The 27,073-nt window shown below is 45.7% G+C and overlaps 1 protein-coding gene across 2 annotated transcripts in view; it reads right to left on the reverse strand.

Annotated features, from left to right (window-relative positions):
- Window positions 1-1,433: 1,433 nt before the first annotated feature.
- The window catches only part of LOC309565450 (hepatocyte nuclear factor 4-beta-like), a 59,645-nt gene continuing 34,005 nt past the window's right edge, over window positions 1,434-27,073 (reverse strand). For both annotated transcript variants that reach the window (XM_082270417.1, XM_082270416.1), the window contains exons 4-11: window positions 25,359-25,453; window positions 20,154-20,260; window positions 17,485-17,640; window positions 12,480-12,567; window positions 9,831-9,983; window positions 8,894-9,130; window positions 3,551-3,667; window positions 1,434-1,749 (exon numbers count right to left, since the gene is read on the reverse strand). In XM_082270417.1, the coding sequence (XP_082126543.1) occupies window positions 1,619-1,749; window positions 3,551-3,667; window positions 8,894-9,130; window positions 9,831-9,983; window positions 12,480-12,567; window positions 17,485-17,640; window positions 20,154-20,260; window positions 25,359-25,453 (1,084 nt within the window). In that variant the 3' untranslated portion in view covers window positions 1,434-1,618. The remainder of the gene's footprint in view (window positions 1,750-3,550; window positions 3,668-8,893; window positions 9,131-9,830; window positions 9,984-12,479; window positions 12,568-17,484; window positions 17,641-20,153; window positions 20,261-25,358; window positions 25,454-27,073) is intronic.

Consider the following 27,073-nt stretch of genomic DNA (forward strand, 5'->3'; position numbering starts at 1 on the left):
AACTTCTCATAATGGGCAATGTTTTGGTTCTATTTCTGAAAATTTTAACATTAAGTGAACTCGTTTTAAAAGAAAAGAATATTGTTTTTGTAATTGTGTTTGTATACATTTGTGTTTAGATACATTATATTGTTATTGCTGTAACATTTATCTGGAATTTTTGACATGACAAAATTTCTTTCTGTTACATATTTTCATGATGGTATTTTACTGACTTGGAGAGTCGCCCTCTAGTGGCTACCTGTACATCAAGCCATAAAAACACCCTCAGGTAAGTGAATGCTGAGATTATAATTGAACTATACACATTATGTTGATCACTTCCAGATATATACCCTTAAAAAAAATTATGAAGTCTTTAGGTTCATTATGAAAGGTAAAAAAAATAATATCCTTCTGATGCAGTGCTGCAGTCACAGTGAGTGATGGTGTTCCTTAGAGACAGTGAGGGATGGTGTGCCATGGTCCCTGGAGGCAGTGAGACATGGTGTGCCGTGGTCCCATGTGACAGTGAGTGATGATGCGAGGTAATCCCTGGAGACAGTGAAGCATGGTGTGTCGTGGTCCCTAGAGACAGTGAAGTATGGTGTGCCGTGGTCCCTTGTGACAGTGAGGGATGGTGTGCCATGGTACCCAGAGACCTTGAGGGATGGTGCAAGGTAATCCCTGGAGACAGTTTAGCATTGTGCACTGTGGTCTTCGGAGACAGTGAAGGATGGTGTGTTGTAGTCCCTGAAGACAGTGAGAAATGGTGCTCCTTCGTCCCCAGGGACGGTGAGAGATGATGCTCCATATTCCCTGGAGACAGTGAGGGATGGGGCACCGTAGTCCTAAAGACAGAGAGGGATGGTGTTTCATAGTCCCTGTAGACAGTGAGGGATGGTGCTTCATAGTCCCCGTAGACAGTGAGGTATGGTGCACTGTAGTCTTTGGAGACCGTGCGGGATGGTGCTCCTTCATCCCCGGAGATGGTGCACCATATTCTCAGGAGACAGTGAGCGATGATGCGCCATGGTCCCAGGAGACATTGCGCTTTGGTGCCGAGCGGTGGTGCGCCATGGTCCCCCAGAGACGGTGAGCGATGGTGCGCCATGGTCCCCCAGGGACGGTGAGCGATGGTGCGCCATGGTCCCCCAGGGACGGTGAGCGATGGTGCGACCATGGTCCCCCAGAGACGGTGAGCGATGGTGTGACCATGGTCCCCCAGAGACGGTGAGCGATGGTGCGCCATGGTCCCCGGAGAAGGTGTGCGATGGTGCGCCATGGTCCCCGGAGAAGGTGAGCGATGGTGCGCCATGGTCCCCGGAGACGGTGAGCGATGGTGTGCCATGGTCCCCGGAGACGGTGAGCGATGGTGCGCCATGGTCCCCGGAGCAGTGAGGGATGGTGCGGCATGGTCCCCGGAGACGGTGAGGGATGGTGCGCCATGGCCCCCGGAGAAGGTGAGCGATGGTGCGCCATGGTCCCCCAGAGACGATGAGGGATTGTGTATTGCAGTCCCCAGGGGCTGTACAGACCACAGCAAGCTGAGTCACCCCAGCTCAGCAGCATCATGTCCCTGATAACTTTGTTCAATGTTGGAAACATAAAATTGTTTTCCTCCAGTCTGCTCCATGTTCTATAAAATCTCTTTTTTGGCGATGATGGTGCGTGGCATGAGAGAAATTGCACCCATAGATGAACCGCTAATCTTATAATCATCATTTCCAGCGCTGCCCAATGGGGAAGATAAAGAGGTTTTAGGGGAAGCTGAAAAGAGAGAGAGAAGTTTGTCAGTCCAGTGTGACTTTTCACATTTATTAAAATAATATCATAACAATTCTTTGATGAATGCTTCAAATGGGGTTTTTGTAATGACTGTAAAACCCCAGTCCTTTGAGGGACACAGCTTGAAGATAATTAAGCAACCTATGATTATACTGCCCCATACAGGAGAACAAGCTATGTAGGCAGCAATATAACCCTAAATGATCAGCATTAAAGTGGTATTAAGCCCAAAACTAAAAATGTTAAATATTGCAGCTTAGCAATCATTAGATGGGGTGGCTGCATTCATTTTTCTTTTCTTAGGCTTTTTTCTGTCTGTTTTCACCTGGTGATCTGGCCAGTAACACACCTCCTGTATTAGAGCGCCCCAGTCTGAACAAATAAGCACAGGGGTCACCTTTAGACAGCAGCATTGTCAGTCTTGGGGGGAGAGGAGTGTTGGATGGACTAGCAGATTTAGATACTCCACCTAGGGCCCCTTTCAGAATGGCGGTGTTTGCCAGCGGATCTGTCTGCTCAGCAGGGGATCTTTCTATTGATCACCACTGAGCAGGCGGATGACAGGTCCCTGTCCCCTCGGCTATTGCAGAGCTGACATGGACAGAGCCCCCTGTTCTCTATGGGGCTGTCAGATAGAAATGGGCCGCGTGTCAGTTTCCATCCGACTGTCATCTGATCCGCTAGGGGTGTCAAACTGGCGGCCCTCCAGCTGTTGCAGAACTACAAGTCCCATCATGCCTCTGCCTGTGGGAGTCATGCTTGTAACTGTCAGCCTTGCAATGCCTCATGGGACATAGTTCCGCAACTGCTGGGGGGCTGTATGTTTGACACCTGTCATCCGTCTGTTTTTAGTGAACAGAATCAGATCAGATGTCGGCAGATGTCAACGAACACGTTTGTTGACACCCACCTCTCCATAGAGAGCAATTGATGGTTCGATCAGGTCCACCTGCAAAACTGGCAGGCGGACCCGATTGGTCCATCCATGTGAAAGGGGCCTAAGCCCCGGTTCACATTAGTGCGATTGCGGAGATCGCATGTAATTCGGAGTGCACTGCTCCTAAATTACATGCGATCTCATGTGCGGTGCAAATTTCAGCCATACACTTTGTATGGCTGAATTCGCACCGCATCCACACTAAACTCGCACATGAGGCTTATTTTTATCCGCAGCAGAATCGGATCGCATGGTGGTTCACACTAGTGCGATCCGATTCTGTGAGAACTTGCAGATCGCACTACGATATGCGATCGCAACTGGGGGTGTCGTTAACTTTTAATTGACACCCCCTGCGTATCGCATATGGCAGTGTGAACTGCCAGAGGTGCGGATGCGATGCGGGATCACGCTGCATATTCGCAGCGTTCCCGCATCGCACAAACGTTAACCGGCACTAATATGAGCAAATGCAGCAAACAGTGTTTTCCTTTTGGGATAAAGGTTTTACACAAACAAATAAAAGTTTTTACTTTAAGCACCCCTGCCAGTGTTAAATGGTTTGTCTCATCTCTGTAACTGATACATTCTACTGGAGAGCTTGTTCTTTTGAAAAACAACTGACTTACTGGCCAGATCGCCAGATGAAAACAGAAGAACGAAAGCCTACAAAAACGAATGCAGCCATCACATCTAAGAAATGGTAAACTGCAATATAATAAATGCTTACTTTTGAGTTTAATACAGTTTTAAGCTGTGCCCCTCAGTGGAAGATAGAGAATGACACATTTTTATTCCTTGCAAGCTGACCTTCTATTGTGACTTATCATAGTGCTGGGATCTTACCTGATGGCACAGCATGAATCACTGAGTGCAGGTTGTGAATGACATGACTATGAATTACGTCCAGGCCCAGGCTTGGCGCAGCTGTGTGCAGGTAATGACCCCCGTCCATGGCAGATCCTGAAAGACAAAGGACAGATTTTCACATCCAGCCCTGCCATCCTCTTCTGCCGCCACAAGCCGGCTGGCTCCTCACATCTCTCTCCTGCCAACTGTCACCTCTGCCCGCTTCCTTCCCAGTCCCCTCCTTCTCTCTGCCTGCTGTCCCCTCTGCCCCAATGTCTTCCCAGCTCCCTCCTCTACCCCCACCGCTCCTAACCTACACCAGTAGTTTTTGGTGAACGGTTTGGCCCGAGCATGAGTTCGGGCTGAACATTGGCTGTTCGCTCATTCAGCAAACATCCAAATTGTCGAGGCATTTGACTGTTTGCTCGGCCCGCCAAACGTCCCACAATGCACTGTGCCGCCGCACAATGCACTGGAAGCCCTGATTCACAGAAGCAATGAAAGCTTTGCCCAATCAGGGCACATAGCAATGTCAGAGCCATGATTGGACACTGTTATGATGACTCTCTCCAATCATGGCTCATTGCTCTTCAGGGGCGTAGATAAGGGGGTACCACCAGTTCTCCTGTACGGGGCCCTGGCCAGCAGGGGGGCCCAGGCAGCAGGGTGAATCAGATGTGGGCCAGGAGGGTGATTGGTGAGGCAGGGTTGCAATTACTAGTGCCAATCCTCTTTATGGCTCTCTCTGCAACAGTTGAAAGCTGGCTTCTCCTCTCCCTCCCATTGGCTTTCAGCTGCTGCAGAGTGAGCCATACAAAGGATTGGTTCTAGTAATCGTGCCCCCACCTCACCAATCACCCTCCCTGTGCACCATACGTTTCCCCTTGCTCCCCAAGCCCCCCCCTACCTTTCCAGTGCCGCTGACTTCCCTCCTTTTCTTACCACCAGCAGCTGCAAGCACACAATAGGATCTTTCAAGATTGAGAGTGGGGGAAAGGTTAGGTAAATATGTCATATTTACCAGCCACTTCCTTTCCTGAATGATCGAATGAGTGATCGGTACCAATCCCTCATTGTGTTCATTCAAACCGGAAGCATTGGCTATATGGGGCCCTGTGTCAGGTTGTCTGTATGGGGGCCCGTATTAGGTTGTCTGCATGGGGCCCCATGGTTTCTAACAGCAGCCCTGTTGCTCTTAGTCCTGCCCCACACTATAAAAATATCCTTCCCATAGCAGCCATTTGCAGTCTAATGTTGGTGTGGAAAGAGATAGAAAAGGGCTCCGTTCATTGCTACTAGCGAGTTAGTGTGCTATAGTGTGCTATTGTGATTCTATTGTGAGTGTAAAGTATCAGTTTAGTGTGAATATAGTCAAAGTGCAGCATGAGTGTAGTGGGACCATTCATTTTTACTTTACTGTCAGTTTAGTGTGAATATACTGGTAATGCAGCGTGAGTGTAGTGTGACTATTCATTTTTACCAGTTTCATTTACCATGTCAGTTTATTGTGTCAGTGCAGGTTTTCCTTCAACATATTGCAGTGCGTCAGTGTAGAGCAGTGATGGCGAACCTCGGCACCCTAGATGTTTTGGAACTACATTTCCCATGATGCTCATGCACTCTGCAGTGTAGGTTAGCATCATGGGAAATGTAGTTCCAAAACATCTGGGGTGCCAAGGTTCGCCATCACTGGTGTAGAGTGTCAGGGCAGTGATACTGCATTATATTGTAGTGCTTCAGAGTGCTTTTATTGCTGTATATTGCAGTGCGTTAGTGCACGTTTACTGCATTATAGTTAAGCGCATTAGTACACATTTACTGTAGTATATTTCAGTGCATTAGTGCATGTTTACTGCTGTAAATTGCAGTGCGTTAGCGCACAGTTACTGCAGTATATTGCAGTGCATTAGTGCACGTTTACCGCAGTATATTGCAGCGCGTTAGTGCACATTTACTGCAGTATATTGCAGCGCGTTAGTGCACATTTACTGCAGGATATTGCAGCGCGTTAGTGCACATTTACTGCAGTATATTGCAGCGCGTTAGTGCACATTTACTGCAGGATATTGCAGCGCGTTAGTGCACATTTACTGCAGTATATTGCAGCGCGTTAGTGCACATTTACTGCATTATATTGCAGTGGGTTAGTGCACGTGTATCGCAGTATGTTCCAGTGCGTTAGTGCACGTTTACTACATTATAGTGAAGTGAAGTGCATCAGGACACATTTACTGCAGTATATTGTAGTGTGCCCGTATAGTGGGTACTGAAGTTAAAGTGCACCAAACACCACTTTCCATTGAAAAAATTGCATCCAGGTACACATTTTCCCATCTCTATTACATTTCGTTAAAAGAACCAGTAGCGTTTGTGTCCACAGGCAAAGGTGGACGTGGTTCATCCTCAGGCAGGGCATAATTTCCTTTTAGTAATGTTGTCCGTGCTATTCTGCCACAGCATGCAGAGAAGGTGGTGGACCTGCTTAGTAAACCATCCTCATCCTCCTTCACCCAAGCAGAGACTAGTGCACAGTCCACCGCAACTGCCAGAGCGGCTTATTCTGCCTCCTTGTCCATAGCTACTCCTGCCATAGCCCCAGCATCAGACATGAAGATTTATTTGAACACAGCATCAGCCACTTGCTCCTTGACCATGCACAGCCATTATTTGATTTTTCAACAGTACCTCTGTAGGGTTACAGAGTGTAGGCACCACCAACACCCAAAGCCCAATTTTTCCGACACCTGTTACTTCTATCCAAAGTCTGCGAAAGAAACACTAGAATTTATCCAAAAAATCTCTAATCTTGTTCCAAGTGCACTATTGTGGCTTCATCATACAGACTGGCTTCCCAAGCCATTGTTTATAAAATAAAGAAAGCTTGCAGAGAAAATGAAATTTCTTTGCCTTTATAAATGTAATTTTTGCTGCAGCAGGTTCTATACACGGTACAGATGCGCCACTTTACAGGCAGACTAAGAAGACCCCCCAGGCACTATATTTAAAGGTTTTTATTTATGTTGTTTCACTTTGAGCATCAGTAAATCACTGCTCATTTAAAAATGATGTTTTTTACAAACTTTTTATTCATTGATACATGTCCCCCAGGGCAGTACCCGGACCCCCATGACTATTGTATGCCCAATTACTTGCATATAAGCCTTCAAAAAGGGCACTTTTGATTTTTTTCCAGTTCGGGTCCCATGAACTTCAATAGGGTTCATTATTCAGTTCCAAACTTTCGCTATGTTCGAAAGTTCAGGAGCAAACAGAATTGGGGGTGTTTGGCCCATCTCTATACACCAGCCTCCATCCCTCCCAACATTTTCCTCAACTCCTCGCTTCCTGCTGTTATCCACTGCTGCAAATGAATAACTGGTCAACCTTAAATTCCTTCAATATGTCCGCAGCCACCAACCCAGCCCAGCCCTCGTGCCCTTTACTCTACCACCCCAATTTAACATTCCAGAGGTCCCTTTCAGCCATCCAGCAATCTGTCAATGACCCTCCCATCCCACTCCTCTCCCTCTCAGCGATCACAGCCTTTTCCCTCCCAACCCACAACCCCTATACCACCACACCCCATTCTCAACTATCGTTACCTTACTCTGCCACCTTCCAACCCTGCCCTCACCCCAGCCTCCCTAACCCCCCCCCCAAACTCCCAAACCACCCCCCTACCTACTGTTCCTAGGCAATAGGTATCGGTAATTGGTAAAGGCAAGTATCAGTACCAGTGGCGGCCGGCCGATAGGGGGCGCCGTCCCCCCAAAGAAAAAGAAAGAAGAAAGATTTCCAAAAAAAAAATGTCAATTTTTCGCCCACTAGGGGTGCCGGACTGTGTGCTGGGTATGGGGGGGGGGGGTGGGGTTTTTGACCCCACCCTCGGCCAGCAGAGGCGCCGATTGGCGCTCTTCAGGGAGTCATCAGGACGCAGAGCAATGCGCCCCGACACACCCCACTTTTCTGATGTCCGGGCTGTAATTGGTCCAAACTCCAGCCTGGACCAATCACAGTGGGACATCAGCTGGCGACGTGACGCGTGGGGCGGTGCACCACCCCGGCATCACGATCACCAATTCCGCCTTCCGGCTTCCGTTCCGGCCGAGCAGCAGTGTGTCGCAGCAGCCGGAGAGAGAAGACATCGCGTCCGTTCAGTTCTTCTCGCCGAGTCAGGAGTCACCAGGAGGAGACGGAGACCAGGACTCGGATCGGGCGGCGGCGGGCCTTCTTGTTCATGGAGTCCGGATGGCGGCAGACTGAGAGAGAGAGACCGGGCGGAATCGGATCCAGGCAGGCCGCAGGCGCAGCAATTCCACAGGCCACGCAAGGCGCACAGCGTGAGGTGAGGAGGTGACGGACGGTCACGCCGGTCGGGTCGGAAAAGAGGAGTCCAGCCCTGTGCAGCAGCAGCCCGGTAAGTGAGTCCTCAGTCCTCCTCCTCCTCCTCAGGCCTCCGTCCAGTGTCCACACTCCACAAAAAAAATGCATGCCATTGCCATGCCAAATTGCCATTGCCGCCATCCATGATGAAGCAGAGCACTAGTCTGGTCTAGGCCCGGCCTGGGTAACTTGATAAATCTTGCACCGTGACCTGCCTGTACCTACCTGTTCTGGCCTGGCATGGGTTCATCCAGTCCCCAAACCCCTCCTCTGCACTTAAAAGAATTTAAAACGCCAAGTTTGGCTGTTTTGAATGCTGTCATTTTTTTTAATCTGGCACAAGTACCCGGAAGTGATGTCATGACATCACTTCCGGTATTTTACACGGAGACCCGATCAGAGCCGAATGTGGCTTTGATCGGGTCTTCGGCGGCCGTACAGGCTGGTTGCAAGCTGGTCCCGTCCCACTGGGAGACCCTGGCGAGCCACGGAAGGCAGCGGAAGGGGGGGGGGGTCCCCTCCCGCTCCATGTAATGACAGCTGAGCGGCTTCTCAGCCACATCGGTTGTCATTACAAGACAGCCGACTGTCGGCTATGGACGCCGGTACCGGAGTGATGCCTCTAGCTGCAGACATCACTCCGGTACAAGCACTTTCCAAAATATCGACAATATTGACCACTTTCAAAAGATTTCGAAATTAAAGGTGCGGATAGGGTGGCAACTGTGAGTGATATCATACTTGGGAGAGGTGAAGTTCTCTCAGAATTGACCATTAACTAAACATTCCTTATGCAGAAATTAGAGACACATTTTAAGGGAATTTCAGCAAACACTATACTGATAATTTTGTGAATTTTTGTGAATTCAGTTTTGTCTTAACTCCTCCTCTTGTCCCATGCTGTAATATATTAAAAAGAATATTTGACACAATGAAATTTGAAAGCAGCCGCTGTACCTCCCAGCAGCATCTCCTGCAGCAGGCTGTCGATCTTGGCCATCCCGAGGAGCTTGGCGAATTGGACCTGCTCGATCATTTGCCAGGTGATGCTCTGCAGGGGCGGGAGTAGGAGGAGGATGTCGCTGAACCGCCCCCGCGAGTCATACTGCCGGTCATTGATGTAATCCTCTAGGTTCACCTGCACCTGGAAGCGCATGTTCTTCACCTTGCTGGCATCGCTCAGGCCCTTACAGTCTGCGGGACACATAGAGGATCAAAATCTGAAATTAATATTTAGGTGGAATCCGCTGTTATATTACGTTGTTTCAAACGTTAAAAACTGTCAAATTGAATTATATAAGAACCTATTAATAAAAAAAGAGCTACAAACCAGAGAACATTTGTGATCTGCAGCCTAGAGGTCTCTTATCACCACCTTTATTATACACCACATTGCAAAGTTACATTTCACCACATGACAAACTGTCCCTACATTACATTGTACATGTTACTTCCCACAGATAAACAAACATTCTGATTTAATGTTACATTGTTTCCATCAAGGATTCCCTGATTTTGAACCAAACTACTTTTTAGAAAGAAACTTGTTAACTGGGTAACCTGTTTATCTTCTTTGTCATCTCTTCACCTTAAGGTGGTTCTATCCCTCTTGTTGCATTCTTCATAAAATAAATTAAAAATATGAAGCTCTTCCACCATCTCTGCTATATCGGGCATCTCAGGTGTACACACCCAGGAACTCTTCAATAAAGTTTCTGAGAGGTATAGGGTACTATTATTGGTTAACTCTCCAGCATCTACTTAATACTCAAATATCAGTTAAGTGTGGAGGAAATCTTTAAGCCACAAAATAGGAATGTTTATAAATTATTTTCTAAATATCTTCATATAAAAAAAGGTAGTCCTCTACTGCATAGGTCCCACCTCTTCTCACCTGGGTCAAAGAATATGATGGCTTTCAGGCAGGCATACTCATTCTCATCAATCTGGATCTCCCGCAGTGGTTTCACCAGCTCATCCAGTATTCGCACAGCAACGCGAGCGATCTCCAGATCGGGGCAATGCATGGGGATGATGAAATCATTACCTATTGGTGGAGAAGATGGGTTAACAGTAAACTCCACTTTCCTTTGAAAAAAAAAAAAGATTATATATTTATAATCTATATATATATATATATATAATATATATATATACAAAGTGGGTACGGAAAGTATTCAGACCCCCTTAAATTTTTCACTCTTTGTTATATTGCAGCCATTTGCTAAAATCATTTAAGTTCATTCTTCTTCCTCATGAATGTACACATAGCTCCCCATACTGACAGAAAAACACAGAATTGTTGACACTGTTGCAGATTTATTAAAAAAGAAAAACTGAAATATCACATGGTCCTAAGTATTCAGACCCTTTGCTGTGACACTCATATATTTAACTCAGGTGCTTTCCATTTCTTCTGATCATCCTTGAGATGGTTCTACACCTTCATTTGAGTCCAGCTGTGTTTGATTATACTGATTGGACTTGATTAGGAAAGCCACACACCTGTCTATATAAGACCTCCCAGATCACAATGCATGTCAGAGCAAATGAGAATCATGAGGTCAAAGGAACTGCCTGAAGAGCTCAGAGACAGAATTGTGGCAAGGCACAGATCGGGCCAAGGTTACAAAAAAGATTTCTGCTGCACTTAAGGTTCCTAAGAGCACAGTGGCCTCCATAATCCTCAAATGGAAGACGTTTGGGACGACCAGAACCCTTCCTAGAGCTGGCCGTCCGGCCAAACTGAGCTATCGGGGGAGAAAAGCCTTGGTGAGAGAGGTAAAGAAGAACCCAAAGATCACTGTGGCTGAGCTCCAGAGATGCAGTCAGGAGATGGGAGAAAGTTGTAGAAAGTCAACCATCACTGCAGCCCTCCACCAGTCGGGGCTTTATGGCAGAGTGGCCCGACGGAAGCCTCTCCTCAGTGTAAGACACATGAAAGCCCGCATGGAGTTTGCTAAAAAACACCTGAAGGACTCCAAGATGGTGAGAAATAAGATTCTCTGGTCTAATGAGACCAAAATAGAACTTTATGGCCTTAATTCTAAGCGGTATGTGTGGAGAAAACCAGGCACTGCTCATCACCTTTCCAATACAGTCCCAAAAGTGAAGCATGGTGGTGGCAGCATCATGCTGTGGGGGTGTTTTTCAGCTGCAGGGACAGGATGACTGGTTGCAATCGAGGGAAAGATGAATGCGGCCAAGTACAGGGATATCCTGGACAAAAACCTTCTCCAGAGTGCTCTGGACCTCAGACTGGGCCGAAGGTTTACCTTCCAACAAGACAATGACCCTAAGCACACAGCTAAAATAACGAAGGAGTGGCTTCACAACAACTCCGTGACTGTTCTTGAATGGCCCAGCCAGAGCCCTGACTTAAACCCAATTGAGCATCTCTGGAGAGACCTAAAAATGGCTGTCCACCAACGTTTACCATCCAACCTGACAGAACTGGAGAGGATCTGCAAGGAGGAATGGCAGAGGATCCCCAAATCCAGGTGTGAAAGACTTGTTGCATCTTTCCCAAAAAGACTCCTGGCTGTATTAGATCAAAAGGGGGCTTCTACTAAATACTGAGCAAAGGGTCTGAATACTTAGGACCATGTGATATTTCAGTTTTTCTTTTTTAATAAATCTGCAACAATGTCAACAATTCTGTGTTTTTCTGTCAGTATGGGGTGCTATGTGTACATTCATGAGGAAGAAGAATGAACTTAAATGATTTTAGCAAATGGCTGCAATATAACAAAGAGTGAAAAATTTAAGGGGGTCTGAATACTTTCCGTACCCACTGTATATATATAATTTAATTTTTTTTTAAATATAAATTATATATATATATATATATATATATATATATAATTTATATTTCAAAAGTAACTCGCACAGAAACCGACATGGGTCATAAGGTTTTCATTCGTAAGAATAGTGTGAATCAAGAAAATACTGCATTATGGCCACTAGATGGAGCAGATGATCATTGGAAATTAAGACTTATTTACTATGATTCATTAGCTCCATCTAGTGGCCATAATGTGGAAAGGTTGTGTTTGCACAATTCATTAGCATGTGCATGAGGGTGGAGTAGATGAACCCGGAAGGCAAAACATAATGCAAATCAAACTTCAGTTTTAAAGTGGACCTGTCAGTGTATAAGTCTGCATGAATAAATGCCTGACACATCACAATATACAGCAACAGAATCATTTATCAGAGAATCTCTGCCTTTTTTTCATTAAAAGGTGTTCTTAAACTCCAGTCCAACGCGACTGCTTAGCTGGAGATGAGGTCATCAGTTAGCTGCAGGCAGAAGGAAGCATTTTCTCAATCTTCCCCCTCCCCCAGTGATTGTAGCAAGTCACAAGGTGAGAGGCTGCGGCAGAGGCTGAGCTGTGTCAGAAATTTGTGAACTCAGCCAAGAATTGCACAGGCACCATGGTTTATTTGATTATGTCATCTCTCAGTGTCACAGATTGATGTTGCATTATTATTATGTTAAAAATAAAAAAACACACCATGCAAATTGGGAATTTGACCTTACCAAGCAGCAGGAAGTCTTTGTATGGGAGAGAGCGTTTGGCAACCCCCAGGAGAAGATGGGCCCCGGCATGTGCCCGTAGCAGTGCCACCTGCAGGCAGAAAGATGTATGATTTTTTTTTTCAAGAAAAACATAGAAATAATATATACGGGTCTTTATTCCACATACTGGTAATATGGAATGATTTTTGGTAGGAGTGTATATGGATTAGACCCTCTGTTTTTATTGCAGAATTACCCACCCCCTTTGCTATCTCATATATGTAGTTACGTGGGCGGCAGGACGTTAAGGTATCGATATAACACATGTATTTATTTATTTTTTTGGAACAGACAAGGCTTTCTTTTGATGATATTGTCTAGCAAAAATAATTCTATTTTTTGTTCAATCCATACACCGAAAAAATAAAAATAAAAACAAACAAAAAAATTATCAAAACTGTAAAACATTTATTATACTTACATCAGTGTTAGTTTAAAAAATATATATTTTCATTGAAGCTAAAATTCATAAGTTTGTGTCATTTTGAAGCAACATGTTTTTTTTTTCCCTTCTTCAATGTTGCACTTTTAATGCAACAATAGCAAAATTACCAAACAAAATCATTTTTTAAAAAGTTTATATATTAATGGTTAGAAAAACAGGAATAAAAACCATTAGTAAAAGAATAGTTATGGGGAGAATAGGAAGAAGGAGTCGATTAGGGCTGAATAAGGTAAAATGCGAGTTAATAAAGGGTTTAATAGGATTATATTTTATTTCATCAGGTTGCTTTACCTAAGGTTGGCCATACAGGGTTCAAATCTTGGCCGTTCCAGCAGGAACCAGCTGAGATTCGAATCGTTAATGGGCAGGCTTAATGTACCAAGTTGATTGATCGATCAACTTGGGTGCAACCAGCCTGCCGGATTCTCTTACAATTATCGCTAGCAGCTGCTATAGCTGCTAGCGATAATCACTGTCTTCTCCCGGTGAGGACGGTTTCCCCCACCCCCCCACTGGTAGCAGTCAATAGTTTGGCAGGAGGGATTCCCCTGTCAGCACTAAAAATTTGCACCATGTATGGCTTGCCAAACTTCACATGCAGATGGAAAACAACCCCTTTGATCTGCAGATGAATGAAACTGATATCAAAGTAACAATGTTATTTCATATCTCCCTATTTCCTCTCTGAACAATGTTTATACACAATGCTACTTTGCATCTCTCCATCTTCCATTTGATCAATGTTTATACACAATGCTCTTTTGTGTCTCTCAGAGCCGGTTCACACTGGGGCGACTTGTCAGGCGACTTGGTCGCCTGACAAGTCGCCGTGGGTCGCCAGCCATAGATTAGCACAGGACCCGTTCTAATAGGAGCGACACAAGTCGCTCCGACTTAGAAAAAGGGTCCTGTACTACTTTGGGGCGACCTGGAGCGACCTGCATTGACTTCAATGATATGAAGTCCGTGCATGTCGCTCCGAGGTCGCGGTGCGCGCTGTGCACTGCGACTTCACAGGTCGCCCCGGCAAGTTGGGTCGCCTGTATGTGAACCGGCTCTTAATCTTGTGTCTGAACAATGTTTATAAAAAAAACTGGAGGGAGGGGTGTTGGGACTTTTCAAGTGCATCATATTAAGCGAAAATATTTCATTAAAAATTCATCATTTATTCAAAAATAGGTTAAAAAATTCAGCCCCGGTTCACACTTATGCGTTTGCGGGGTTCGCATGTAATGTCGGAGTCACTGCTCCTTCATTACATGTGATCGGCTGTGCGGTGCGAGTTTAGCCATACACTTTGTATGGCTAAATTCGCACCGCAGCCGCAGCAAACACGCACAGGGACCCTTTTTGGAAGCCGCATCAGGATCGGATCGCACAGCGGTTCACACTTGTGCGATCCGATCCTGTGCGAACTGCACGATCGCACTGCGATATGCGATCAAACTGGGGGTGTCGTTAAGATTACATTGACACCTCCAGCGTATCGCATATGGCAGTGTGAACTGCCGGGGGTGCGTGTGCGATGCGGGAACAGGCTGCGGATTCGCAGCCTTCCCGCATCGCATAAGTGTGAACTGGACCTCAAGACCCACATAAAAACATTTACACTCAAAACCCACTTGATATGATTCTTGCTTTGAAGGCAGAATAATGATAACAAAATCCCAACATGTTTCGCCCTCTGGGCTTCTTCAGGGGATATATTGTCCGCTACAGGTCATGGCATTCCCACATTTTATTGTATATAGCTTGAATGGATAGCATAAATTATTCAAAAAAAGATGTTTACACAACCATCCAACCCAATTGGATTATGTACAGGGCATCTGGAAAGTATTCACAGCGCTTCACATTTTCCATATTTTATTATGTTACAGCCTTATTCCAAATTAATTAAATTCCTTATTTTTTCAAAATTCTACTAACCATACCCCATAATGACAACGTAAAGAAAGTTTGTTTGAAATCTTTGCAAATTTATTAAAAATAAAAAATGAAACAAATCCCATGTACATAAATATTCCCAGCCTTTGCTCAATACTTTGAAGCACCTTTGGCACCAATTACAGCCTCAAGTCTTTGTGAGTATGATGCTACAAGCATCACCTATTTTTTGGTCAGTTTCTCCCATTCTTCTTTGCAGGGCCTCTCACGCCCCATCAGGTTAGATGGGGAGCGTCGGTGCACAGCCATTTTCAGATCTATCCAGAGATGTTAAATCGGGTTCAAGTCTGGGCTCTGGCTGGGCCAATCAAGGACATTCACAGAGTTGTCCCGTAGCCACTCCTTTGTTATCTTGGCTGTGTGCTTAGGGTCGTTGTCCTGTTGGAAGATGAACCTTCACCCCAGTCTGAGGTCCAGAGCACTTTGGAGCAGGTTTTCAGGTCTCTGTACATTGCTGCATTCATCTTTCCTGTAATCTCCCAGTTCCTGCCACTGAAAAACATCCCCACAGCATGATGCTGCCACCACCATGCTTCACTGTAGGGATCGTATTGGCCAGACTATGAGCGTTGCCTGGTTTCCTCCAGACACGATGGTTGCCAATCAGACCAAAGAGTTCAATCTTTTGTTTCTCATGATCTGAGAGTCCTTCAGGTGCCTTTTGGCAACCTCCAGACGGGCTGTTATGTGCCTTTTACTGAGGAGTGGCTTTCATCTGGCCACTTTACCATACAGACCTGATTAGTGGACTACTACAGAGATGGTTGTTCTTCTGGAAGGTTCTCCTCTCTCCACAGATAAATGCTGGAGCTCTGTCAGAGCCGATTCTTGGTCACCTCCCTGACTAAGGCCCTTCTCCCCCGATCTCTCAGTTGGGCGGGGTGGCAGGGCCAGGACAAGGGGTGGACAGGAGGGAATGCTGCCCTGGGCGCAATGTTTTATTGCAGGGTTGGGGGGTCCATGACCCTAACCCTAAGGGAAGGGGGGCTCAGTTTTCATCTTTGCCCTGGGCACTGGATTACCTTGTCCTGGCACTGCCGGGCGGCCCGCTGTAGCAAGAGTCCTGGTGGTTCAAAACATTTTCCATTTATGTATGATGCAGGTCACTGTGCTCATTGGGACCTTCAATGCTGCAGAAATTTTTCTGTACCCTTCCCCAGATCTGTGCCTCCATACATTCCTGTCTCCTGTTTACAGACAATTCATTGGACTTCATGGCTTGGTTTGTGCTCTGACATGCACTGTTAACTGTGGAATCTTATCTAGACAGGTGTGTTCCTTTCCAAATCATGTCCAATCAACTGAATTTACCACGGGTGGACTCCAATCAACTTGTAGAAACATATCAAGGCTGATCAGTGGAATCAGGATGCACCTGAGCTCAATTTTGAGTGTCATGGCAAAGGCTGTGAATACTTATGTACATGGGATTTTTTTGTTTTTTATTTTTAATAAATTTGCAAAGATTTTAAACAAACTTCTTTCATTTTGTCATTATGGGGGATTGTTTGTAGAATTTTAAGGAAAAACAAATTTAATTTAATCCATTTTAGAGGCTGTAACATAACAAAATGTGGAAAAAGTGAAGTGCTGTGAATACTTTCCGGATGCACTGTATGACCACGGGAAGCGTTTAAGGGTCAGGAAAGCGTAATACTAAAAATAACCACATGGGGGCGAGGGATCCTCACAAAGGTAAGTGGTGTCAAAATACAGCAAACTATGTATATTGCATTGTACTCCCACCCATGGGGCTTGGGCAAAAAGATGTTTATAAACAATGCTCTTTTGTATCTATCTTGTGTCTGATCAATGTTTATACACAGTTACTTTGCATCTCTAACTCTTTTTTTATTTGATCAATATTTGTAAACAATGTTACTTTGTATCCCTCTATCTTGTGTCTGAACAAGGTTTATAACTTTATAAGCAATGTTACTTTGTATCCCTCTATCTTGTGTCTGAACAAGGTTTATAAGCAATGTTACTTTGTATCCCTCTATCTTGTGTCTGAACAATATTTATACACAATGTTACTTTGCATCTCTCCATTTTCCACTTGACCAGTGTTTATAAACAATACTCTTTTGTATCTCTTTATCTTGTGTCAGATTAATGTTTATAAACAAAATTTATTTGTTTCTCTCTTGCACGTAATGGAAGTCTATGCAAGTTGCTCCGAGGTCGCCCCGAAATAGTACAGGACCCTTTTTCTAAGTCGGAGCACCTTGTGTCGCTCCTATTAGAACGGGTCCTGTAGCGGTCAATGGACCGCGAGAGAGCGCGACTTGTTAGACTGACAAGTCACGCTAATGTTAACCGGCTCTTAATCTTCTGTCTGAACATTGTTTATAAACAATGTTACTCTGCATCTTTCTAGCTCCTGTCTGATCAATGTTTACAAACAACATTACTTTTTTTATTATTATTTGAATAAGTACAGAACAGAAGCAGCTAAGAATAAAGTTTGAAAAAGCCCTGTAACTGAGTATAGGGGGCCCCTTAGGTGAAATGTTAGCAGAATGAGCTGGTCAAATAGAAATGGTGGAAGTCCGTTATTGTTAATGGTGTCACCTGGTCGTCTAGAGGAAGCTCGCAGAATGCCTGGATGTGCTTTGCCCATTCCACCAGAAGAAGGAGCTGTTGTTTCATGGACTCGCAGACATCATTGATTGTTGCTACTTTCTTCATGGAGATGTCACCGATGTGCATGGGGCTGAGAGAAGAAAACTGGAGGGACATGCAGAAAAGAAGGAGGGTTAGTGATAGGCCAAAGGGTCCCCCCCCCCCCAGACTTTAATAATAGCTCAGTTATGAATGGTGGAGTGTGCTGAATCAACAACAAGGCTTACACCACCAACCACTACTCATTGTTGCTATGGTGGGTGCAAGGAGATGAGAACTGATGTTGCTGGGTGAGTGATAAGTTCCCAGCTCTGCACACCCTCTGTGCCCATTATGGGGGTTCCCAGAATCCCTGTGCTGGGTTCCCAGCTCTGCACATCCTCTTTGCCCATTATGGAGGGTTCCCAGCATCCCTGTGCTGGGTTCCCAGCTCTACACAGTGCACACCCTCTTTGCCCATTATGGAGGGTTCCCAGCATCCCCGTGCTGGGTTCCCAGCTCTGCACAGCCTCTTTGCCCATTTTGGAGGATTCCCAGCATCACTGTGCTGGGTTCCCAGCTCTACACAGTGCACACCGTCTTTGCCCATTATGGAGGGTTCCCAGCATCCCTGTGCTGGGTTCTCAGCTCTGCACACCCTCTGTGCCCATTATGGAGGGTTCCCAGGATCCCTGTGCTGGGTTCCCAGCTCTGCACACCCTCTGTGCCCATTATGGGGGTTCCCAGAATCCCTGTGCTGGGTTCCCAGCTCTGCACATCCTCTTTGCCCATTATGGAGGGTTCCCAGCATCCCTGTGCTGGGTTCCCAGCTCTGCACAGCCTCTTTGCCCATTTTGGAGGATTCCCAGCATCACTGTGCTGGGTTCCCAGCTCTACACAGTGCACACCGTCTTTGCCCATTATGGAGGGTTCCCAGCATCCCTGTGCTGGGTTCTCAGCTCTGCACACCCTCTGTGCCCATTATGGAGGGTTCCCAGGATCCCTGTGCTGGGTTCCCAGCTCTGCACACCCTCTGTGCCCATTATGGGGGTTCCCAGAATCCCTGTGCTGGGTTCCCAGCTCTGCACATCCTCTTTGCCCATTATGGAGGGTTCCCAGCATCCCTGTGCTGGGTTCCCAGCTCTACACAGTGCACACCCCCTTTGCCCATTATGGAGGGTTCCCAGCATCCCCGTGCTGGGTTCCCAGCTCTGCACAGCCTCTTTGCCCATTTTGGAGGGTTCCCAGCATCACTGTGCTGGGTTCCCAGCTCTACACAGTGCACACCATCTTTGCCCATTATGGAGGGTTCCCAGCATCCCTGTGCTGGGTTCTCAGCTCTGCACACCCTCTGTGCCCATTATGGAGGGTTCCCAGGATCCCTGTGCTGGGTTCCCAGCTCTGCACACCCTATGTGCCTATAATGGAGGGATCCCAGCATTCCTGTGCTGGGTTCCCAGCTCTGCACACTCTTTGTGCCCATTATGCAGGGTTCCCAGCATCCCCGTGCTGGGTCCTCAGCTCTGCACACCCTCTGTGCCCATATGGAGGGTTCCCAGCATGCCTGTGCTGGGTTCCCAGCTCTGCACACCCTCTGTACCCATTATGGAGGGTTCCCAGCATCCCTGTGCTGAGTACCTGCTTTTAAACACCAGCTGTGCCCATTATGAAGTATTCTCACCATCCTTGCTCTGGGTTTCCGGGTCTAAATAAAGTGCAGAACGTAGATTCACAATGAACAGGTGTTCATGGTAGTGTTAGAAGTGGGAGAGAAGCTGACATTTATAGTGAACATCGGACACCTTCACAAACTGTGCAGGTGGCATCACAACATGCTATCTGGTGGTAAAGCTTCTGCATGCCTTTTAGTTTATATCCACTAGATGTCACTGTATGACAGGCATTGCACTGATAAGCTTTTTGTCTGCCTGGCCTTCATTTTTTAGGTTTGGCTGCAGATCAGAGCCTTTCTGTCCGCAATGTTAGCTGACAATGTGCAGAGCATCGCATACTGGAGCCAGCCCTGCAAATCCATCATTGTTTTGGCACCCAAAAGTAGTCAATGCTTTCAAAGATGTAGAGATATGGGGTGCAATACTGCAATGGGTGAGAGACGGCAAACATGTCCTCCAACAATGCAGAGTATTTCAGGAGATGGGAGTTAGATAGAGGAAGGAGCAGAGTCTTCCAGCAGTGCTGAGTATTTCAGGAGAGGAGAGACAGAAAAAGGAGCAGAGTCCTCCATCAGTGCAGTTATTCAGGAAAGGAGGGTTAGAGAGAGGAAGGAGCAGAGTCCTCCAGCATTGCAGAGTTTTTCAGGAGAGGAGGCTTAGATAGAGGAAGGAGCAGAGTCCTGCAGCAGCTCAGAGTATTTCAGGAGAGGAGGGTTAGATAGAGGAAGGAGCAGAGTCCTTCGGAAATGCAGAGTATTTCAGGAGAGGAGGGTTAGATATAGAGGAAGGAGCAGAGTCCCCCAGGAGTGCAGAGTATTTCAGGAGGGGAGTATTAGTTCAAGGAGCAGTCTTCTACTGAAATTCTACTTTATTATCCATCTAATAAGTGAGCCAGGCAGGTTTCTGTCTGTCCAGGCTTTTGGTGTAAATGGATTTGGATATCACAAGTGACATGGCACAGCTCACCTGATGCGTCAAGGCTTCCGCTTGTGTCAGTACACCGATAGATAAGGATCCATTATCCTCATAGCTGTTCCTGCGCATGCTGATCCGATCCCGCTCATTCTGAACTGCTGTAACAAGAAGAGTGATATCTGTGATGCCAATTCAGTACCACAACTTGCACTAACCCACGGAAAAGAATAATGGGTGGGGCTGCATTGTGTGCAATTGCTACTTTAGAATTATTCAGAGGCTATGGCTCTCATTGGAGAGTAGACATAGGTTGGGGGTGGGGAGGTCAAAGTCTCAGTTATAATCTGCAAGGGATTGAGGGTCTCTGCCAGCATATAGAAGGATATGAGGTTTAATACAAAATACTTTGTAGACAGATTACTTATTACATTTTGCTAACTCTCACAGATTCACTACCAATGGATAAGTGTAGGCTGAGCACAGGCCTCAGGGGGACACCAATCAGGAGTCAGTTCTTGGTCATCCCAAAGGCTCTCCAGAATAATCCATAGAACATCAGAAGGATGAGAGCACCACACAGCTTGAATAAGTCCAGTATTTGTATCTAATGACACAAAGTCAGAAGTCAACCACTTTCCGGGTCCCAAACTTTACCCTTCATCAGGGTTTTTTGGTGTGACAAAATTATTCTATATCCTTTTCTCTGCATGATATAAATCATAGTTCTAATCTCCACCGCTGTTTCCTGCAATAATTTATTTCTGCCACTAGATGTCCTCAGAATACCTGGTTAAATGATTATTCCGAATTTCAGCCCAAAATAACTTTTTTAATCTGGGTGATGCTCTCATCCTTTAAAAGTGTTTGTTACCCCAACACTTCATATTCCTAGTATGTGTCTGCTGTACCAGGTACTTGTATGAGAAAGTATCCTGTGCTCTTTGTATTGCTTCCTTTGTGTGACATACCCGGTGATCCTGCCAGTCCCTCTGTTTCCTAATAAAAACTGACCACACTAAGCAGGAGGGCACATGGTGGTAAGTTCTCTAGCTATGCTGGGAACTCAGCCTTCTCTCTTCCTATAATCAGACTTGTCCTGACACACCCCAGCTGCACAGCTATTCACTGGGAAGCTCAGTCATACGATTTTGCCGCTCCAAATGACAAGTCGCACAAGTGTGAAAGGGGCTTAAGGGCCCCCCTGGCCCCTCGACTGGGGCCCTTCCCACTGATCCAGAGGCCCTTTACTCCTATTGTGGGGCTCTTTATTACGGTCCAGCAGTGGGTCACCTTCCTGCCGTCTTGGGGTCCCCCCATGGTGATAGAACGCCAAAGACCAGGCGTAAGTGTGACCTTTGCGACCCTGGTAGTTCCGCCACTGGTGTCAGTAGTTTTTTTATTCTTGTGGTTTTTTTTTTATCACTTTATTTTATTGTTTTACAATTTTATTTTGTTTTATTTTTTACATATTTTTTAGGACCCCAGTTGGGGGGGCTTTGGTGAGATATCAGGGATCAATTAAACCCCTGATGTCTCACTTTTGAGACAGAGAAAAGGACTGAGGACAGATTCATCAGTCCCTTTCTCTGCAGCCTTTAGCTGCACAGAATGAATGATCTGCTCTGTACAGAGCTTCCTGTTCAGCCATAAACTGAAGTATAGTAAACACCATTTACTATGCCTCAGCAACGAATGAATTAACAAAAACACAGGGGTCCGGGGCAGCAGGACAGAGATAGGGAGGGGGTGGCAGCAGCATGTAGAGGAACAGAGGCCCTCCATTTTCCTACTGCAGCCACTGAATGTCTGAGGGAGGGAGAGGAGGAGAAGCGGGCATTCAGGTGCTACATGGAGGGATCGGTTCCTCTACATGCCCCCGCCACCCTCCTATCTAATCATACAGGGGGACCGCACAGGCCCCTGGAGCATCAGGCTGGGTCACAATAGCGACCCCTGTACGTACGCCCCTGACTGGACTCCAGGGGTGAAAACTACTGACTCCAATTGGCTTTTGTTGAAGTAATTAGTCTATGGCAGTTGTGTCAAACTCAATTTCATTGCGGGCCGCATCAGCATTATGGTTCCCCTCAAAGGGCTGGTTGCATCTGTAAGACTAGATGTCCAGAGCACCCCTGCCCTCTTACATCAGATGTCAAGAGCCCTCCACCATCAGAAGTCAACAGTGCACCCCTCTTACCTTGTGCTGCTGCTGGGAAGAAGCTAGGGGCAGAGCTGGGAAGCAGAAAGTCTCGGGTCTGGAGGAGGATCAGAGGAGGGCTGGAGTCTGCTGAATGCTGAGACCAAGGGAGGCAGAGACAAAGGGGTGCTGCGGCTGCACAGAGAGGCACAGGATCTGTAGGAGGAGTTCTGTCCTCCTCTCTGTTGCTGACTGCTGAGACTGGAATGCAGATACGAGTCTCTCCATGGCTGCAGAAAGGGGGTACCACAGCTGCAGTAGAGGTGTGAGGGCCACATGAAATGACCTGGAGAGCCGGATTCGGCTTACGGGCCTTGTGTTTGACATATGTGGTCTATGGGTTCACTTTCTTTTTTCTCCAGCACTGTGAATGTTTAATGGGTGTGTTCAATAAAGACACTAGAAATTAGAATAGTTTGTGTATTAGATTAGGCACATTGTGTTTGTCTATTTATGTGACTTAGATGAGGATCAAATCACATTTTATGGCAAATTACTGCAAACAAACTCTTAATTCCAAGGGGTTCACATACTTTTTCTTGACACCGTACATTCACCCAAAACTGAACTATAAAGCTTTGTGTAGACGATCCTCCAGCCCTGCAGATACTATTGTAGATATGGACATCTCACCACGGGGGGTACCCTGAGAACAGGGGAGGACTGGGCCAGGGGACAGGGGGGCAATTGCCCCCTGGGCTGCTCTGATGCCCCATAAAAAGGCTGCACTGCTTCTGCCACAGACATATCTAAAGGATTCCTGGTGAAGAGAAGTAAAAAGTCCCCACTGCTGACCTACTGAGTGTGGGATGAAGACAAGAACAGAGCACAGCCCCTCCTGTCCCAGCTCCCCCCAACCGCCCCCTGCTGGCCAGGTCAGGAACCCAAATTCAGCCAGTGAGTAGAGAGTACCTGGAGCAGGAATTGGGGTCAGGAGGAGAGTAGAGGGAGAGGAGGGCCGAGCCGCTGCACTATTGGCCTCTGGTTTGTACTTGCCCCCTGGGTCAAAAGTTGCCAGTCTGCCCCTGCCTGAGAAGACCGTTGGGAGGTTTTATTGTCTTCATTTCATTGAACACTGAAATCTCACTTCTGAGTAAAGTGACTCTTCAAGCAATCACGTCTAGTTATTGGTTGGTGACGTCACATAGGCCAACCAATCAATACAATTCTGACTTCAAAGAGCAAAAGGAACCGGGTTAAAGGTCCGACTCTTCTCAGCTAATATTGACCAGCAGATAAACTCATACGGCCTTGGGATCCATGAGACATGTTTACCGCCATGCAGAGGATGACAATTATATTTTCCTGTTGATTTGTACCCTTGTTAACCACCTCAGAACCAGCCTGTGATACCCCTTCATTACAAGGAAATGTTTCATTTTTCAGTACTGTGATAGTTTGACTGACAATTGCTTTGACATGCAACACAAGACCCAAATTATTTTATATAATTTTTTGCAACAGGCAGAGCTATGTTTTAGTGGTATTAAATAGGCACAGGGTGTTCTTATTACCACACTAGGTGTGCTGCCCAATGCAAGACAAGGCAAAAATTTCTGTGCTGTGGTGGTGTGCAATGAAAAAAAGGGCACGGCATTCACTACTTTTTCATCAGAACAAATATCCAGCACAACATGATCCTCCAAATCTTTCCTTTATTGTAATAGCATTAAAATCAATAATGCTGATGCATTTCTGCCTTAACCACTTGCCGACTGCTCACATTATATTTACGTCGGCAGTCAGCCCCTCACAGGCAGAGTGACGTAGATCTACGTCACTCTGCCTGTGAGGGTCTAGGGAGCGAGCGCGTGCCTCCGGAGGCACGCTCCCGCTCCCGCGTGGTCACGGACCCCCCCGCGCGTGTGACCGGCGGACCCGATGTCCGCCGGTCACTCAGCGATCGTCGCTGCAGAGGGAGAAAGTCAGGCGGCTAGTGTAAACAAGCCGCCTGTCATTCTCCCCTGTGTAGAAACTGTGATCACATGGTTCTACTATGTAGGACCGTTGATCACTGTTTCTACAGCTCAAGCCACAGCAAATCACAGTTAGAATCACGCCCCTAGGGACACACACAGCCCCTCCCTTTCAAATAAAGTTAACCCCTTCACTACCAGTGTCATTTTGCAGTAACAGTGCATATGTATAGCACTGATTACTGCAGTAATGTCACTGGTAACCCCAAAAGTGTCAAAAATGTCAGTCAAGGGTCCGATCTGTCCGCCGCAATGTCGCAGTACCGCAAAAAAATCGCAGATCGCCGCCATTACGCGTTAAAAAAAAACAACAAAAATGACAAAAATCTTTCCCTTTGTTAGTAAACGCGATAACTTTTGCGCAAAACCAATCAAAATACGCTTTTTGCGATTTTTTTTTACCAAACATAGGTAGCAGAAAACAAATTGACCGAAAATGTTAAAAAATTTTGATTTTTACATTTTTTTTTGGGGAATTTCATATTAAAAATGTGAAAAATATTGCTATTTTTGCAAAATTGATGCTCTTTTTTTGTTTATAGCGCATGATCAAAAAATCGCACAGGTTAACAGGTTATCAAATACCACCAAAAGAAAGCTCTGTTTGTGGGAAAAAAAGGACGTCAAATTCGTTTAGGTACAGCGTCGCACGACCGTGCAATTGTCCGTTAAAGTCACGCAGTGCCGAATCGCAAAATAGGCCCTGGTCAGGAAGGGGGTAAAATCTTCCGGGGCTTAAGTGGTTAAAGGGCATTAATCGTAGCTAGGTTGCACAAGTCAAACTACCTGCTAGCGGCCGAAGCAATCCAGATTGCTCCCATACATGCAGTGATCAGATAGTGACTAAAGCATGAATAAAAACAACAAAAGTGACAGAATTACCAAAATATAGTCTGCTGTCAAATAAATGACAGTCCACATGGAGCACCCTGATCCCAGAGTGGGAAGGTTGCTGCAAAAGGAAGCTCAGCGGATTTTCCTTTTACACAAGAGGATTACACCTCCTCACAGAAAATATTATTCTTGTACCTCAATGGCACTGGCACTGAGAGAGGTCCAAGCATCCCAGCTAGGAGTACTCACCTTCTTTTTTCATTCCCGCTCGAAAACATTTGCGCAGCCGGCAATAACGGCACTGGTTCCTCTTGTCCTTGTCCACAATGCATTGCCTGCTGAACCTAGGAGACAAAATGGTGACAGGTTATGTGCAATGTACAAAGTCCTGCATTATCTTCAGCAATTCCAGGTAATAAGAGAAAGTAACCAGAGAGTCACTTCAGCAAGAGCTCCTTACACTATTTCCATCCCCAGTCAGGATCTGAAAGTCTTCTGTAGTATGTCTGCAGTCTCTGACCATCTCTTGTAGTATGTCTGCAGTCTCTGACCATCTCTTGTAGTATGTCTGCAGTCTCTGACCATCTCTTATATCATGTCTGGAGTTTTAATAATTATCTATAAGTCCTTATAAGTGAGTCAAATACAGTATAGTTGTCTGTGATCAGTGATTGTGTCATATATATTGGTCTGTGGATCATTGATTGTATTGCATATAGTGGTCTGGGGATCAGTGATTGTTTCACATATAGTGCTCTGTTGATCAGTCATTGTTTCGCATATAGTGCTCTGTGGATCAGTGATGGTATCACATATAGTGGTCTGGGGATCAGGGATTGTATCACATATATTTGTCTGGAGATCAGTGATTGTTTCACATATAGTGGTCTGTGATCAGTGATTGTATCACATATAGTGGTCTGTGATCAGTGATTGTGTCACATATAGTGGTCTGTGATCAGTGATTGTATCACATATAGTGGTCTGTGATCAGTGATTGTATCACATATAGTGGTCTGTGATCAGTGATTGTGTCATATATATTGGTCTGTGGATCATTGATTGTATTGCATATAGTGGTTTGGGGATCAGTCATTGTTTCAGATATAATGCTCTGTTGATCAGTCATTGTTTTGCATATAGTGCTCTGAGGATCAGTGATTGTATCACATATAGTGGTCTGTGATCAGTGATTGTATCACATATAGTGGTCTGAGGATCAGTGATTGTATCACATATAGTGCTCTGTGATCAGTGATTGTATCATATATAGTGGTCTGTGATCAGTGATTGTATCACATATAGTGCTCTGTGATCAGTGATTGTATCACATATAGTGGTCTGTGATCAGTGATTGTATCACATATAGTGGTCTGTGATCAGTGATTGTATCACATATAGTGCTCTGTGATCAGTGATTGTATCACATATAGTGCTCTGTGATCAGTGATTGTATCACATATAGTGCTCTGTGGATCAGTGATTGTATCACATATAGTGCTCTGTGATCAGTGATTGTATCACATATAGTGCTCTGTGATCAGTGATTGTATCACATATAGTGGTCTGTGATCAGTGATTGTATCACATATAGTGCTCTGTGGATCAGTGATTGTATCACATATAGTGCTCTGTGATCAGTGATTGTATCACATATAGTGGTCTGTGATCAGTGATTGTATCATATATAGTGGTCTGTGATCAGTGATTGTATCACATATAGTGGTCTGTGATCAGTGATTGTATCACATATAGTGCTCTGTGATCAGTGATTGTATCACATATAGTGGTCTGTGATCAGTGATTGTATCACATATAGTGGTCTGTGATCAGTGATTGTATCACATATAGTGGTCTGTGATCAGTGATTGTATCACATATAGTGCTCAGGGGATCAGTGATTATATCACATATAGTGCTCTGGGATCAGTGATTGTATCACATATAGTGCTCAGGGGATCAGT

This window comes from Pelophylax lessonae, assembly GCF_965119305.1.
Source record: "Pelophylax lessonae genome assembly, chromosome: 10".
Classification (NCBI taxonomy): Eukaryota; Metazoa; Chordata; class Amphibia; order Anura; family Ranidae; genus Pelophylax; species Pelophylax lessonae.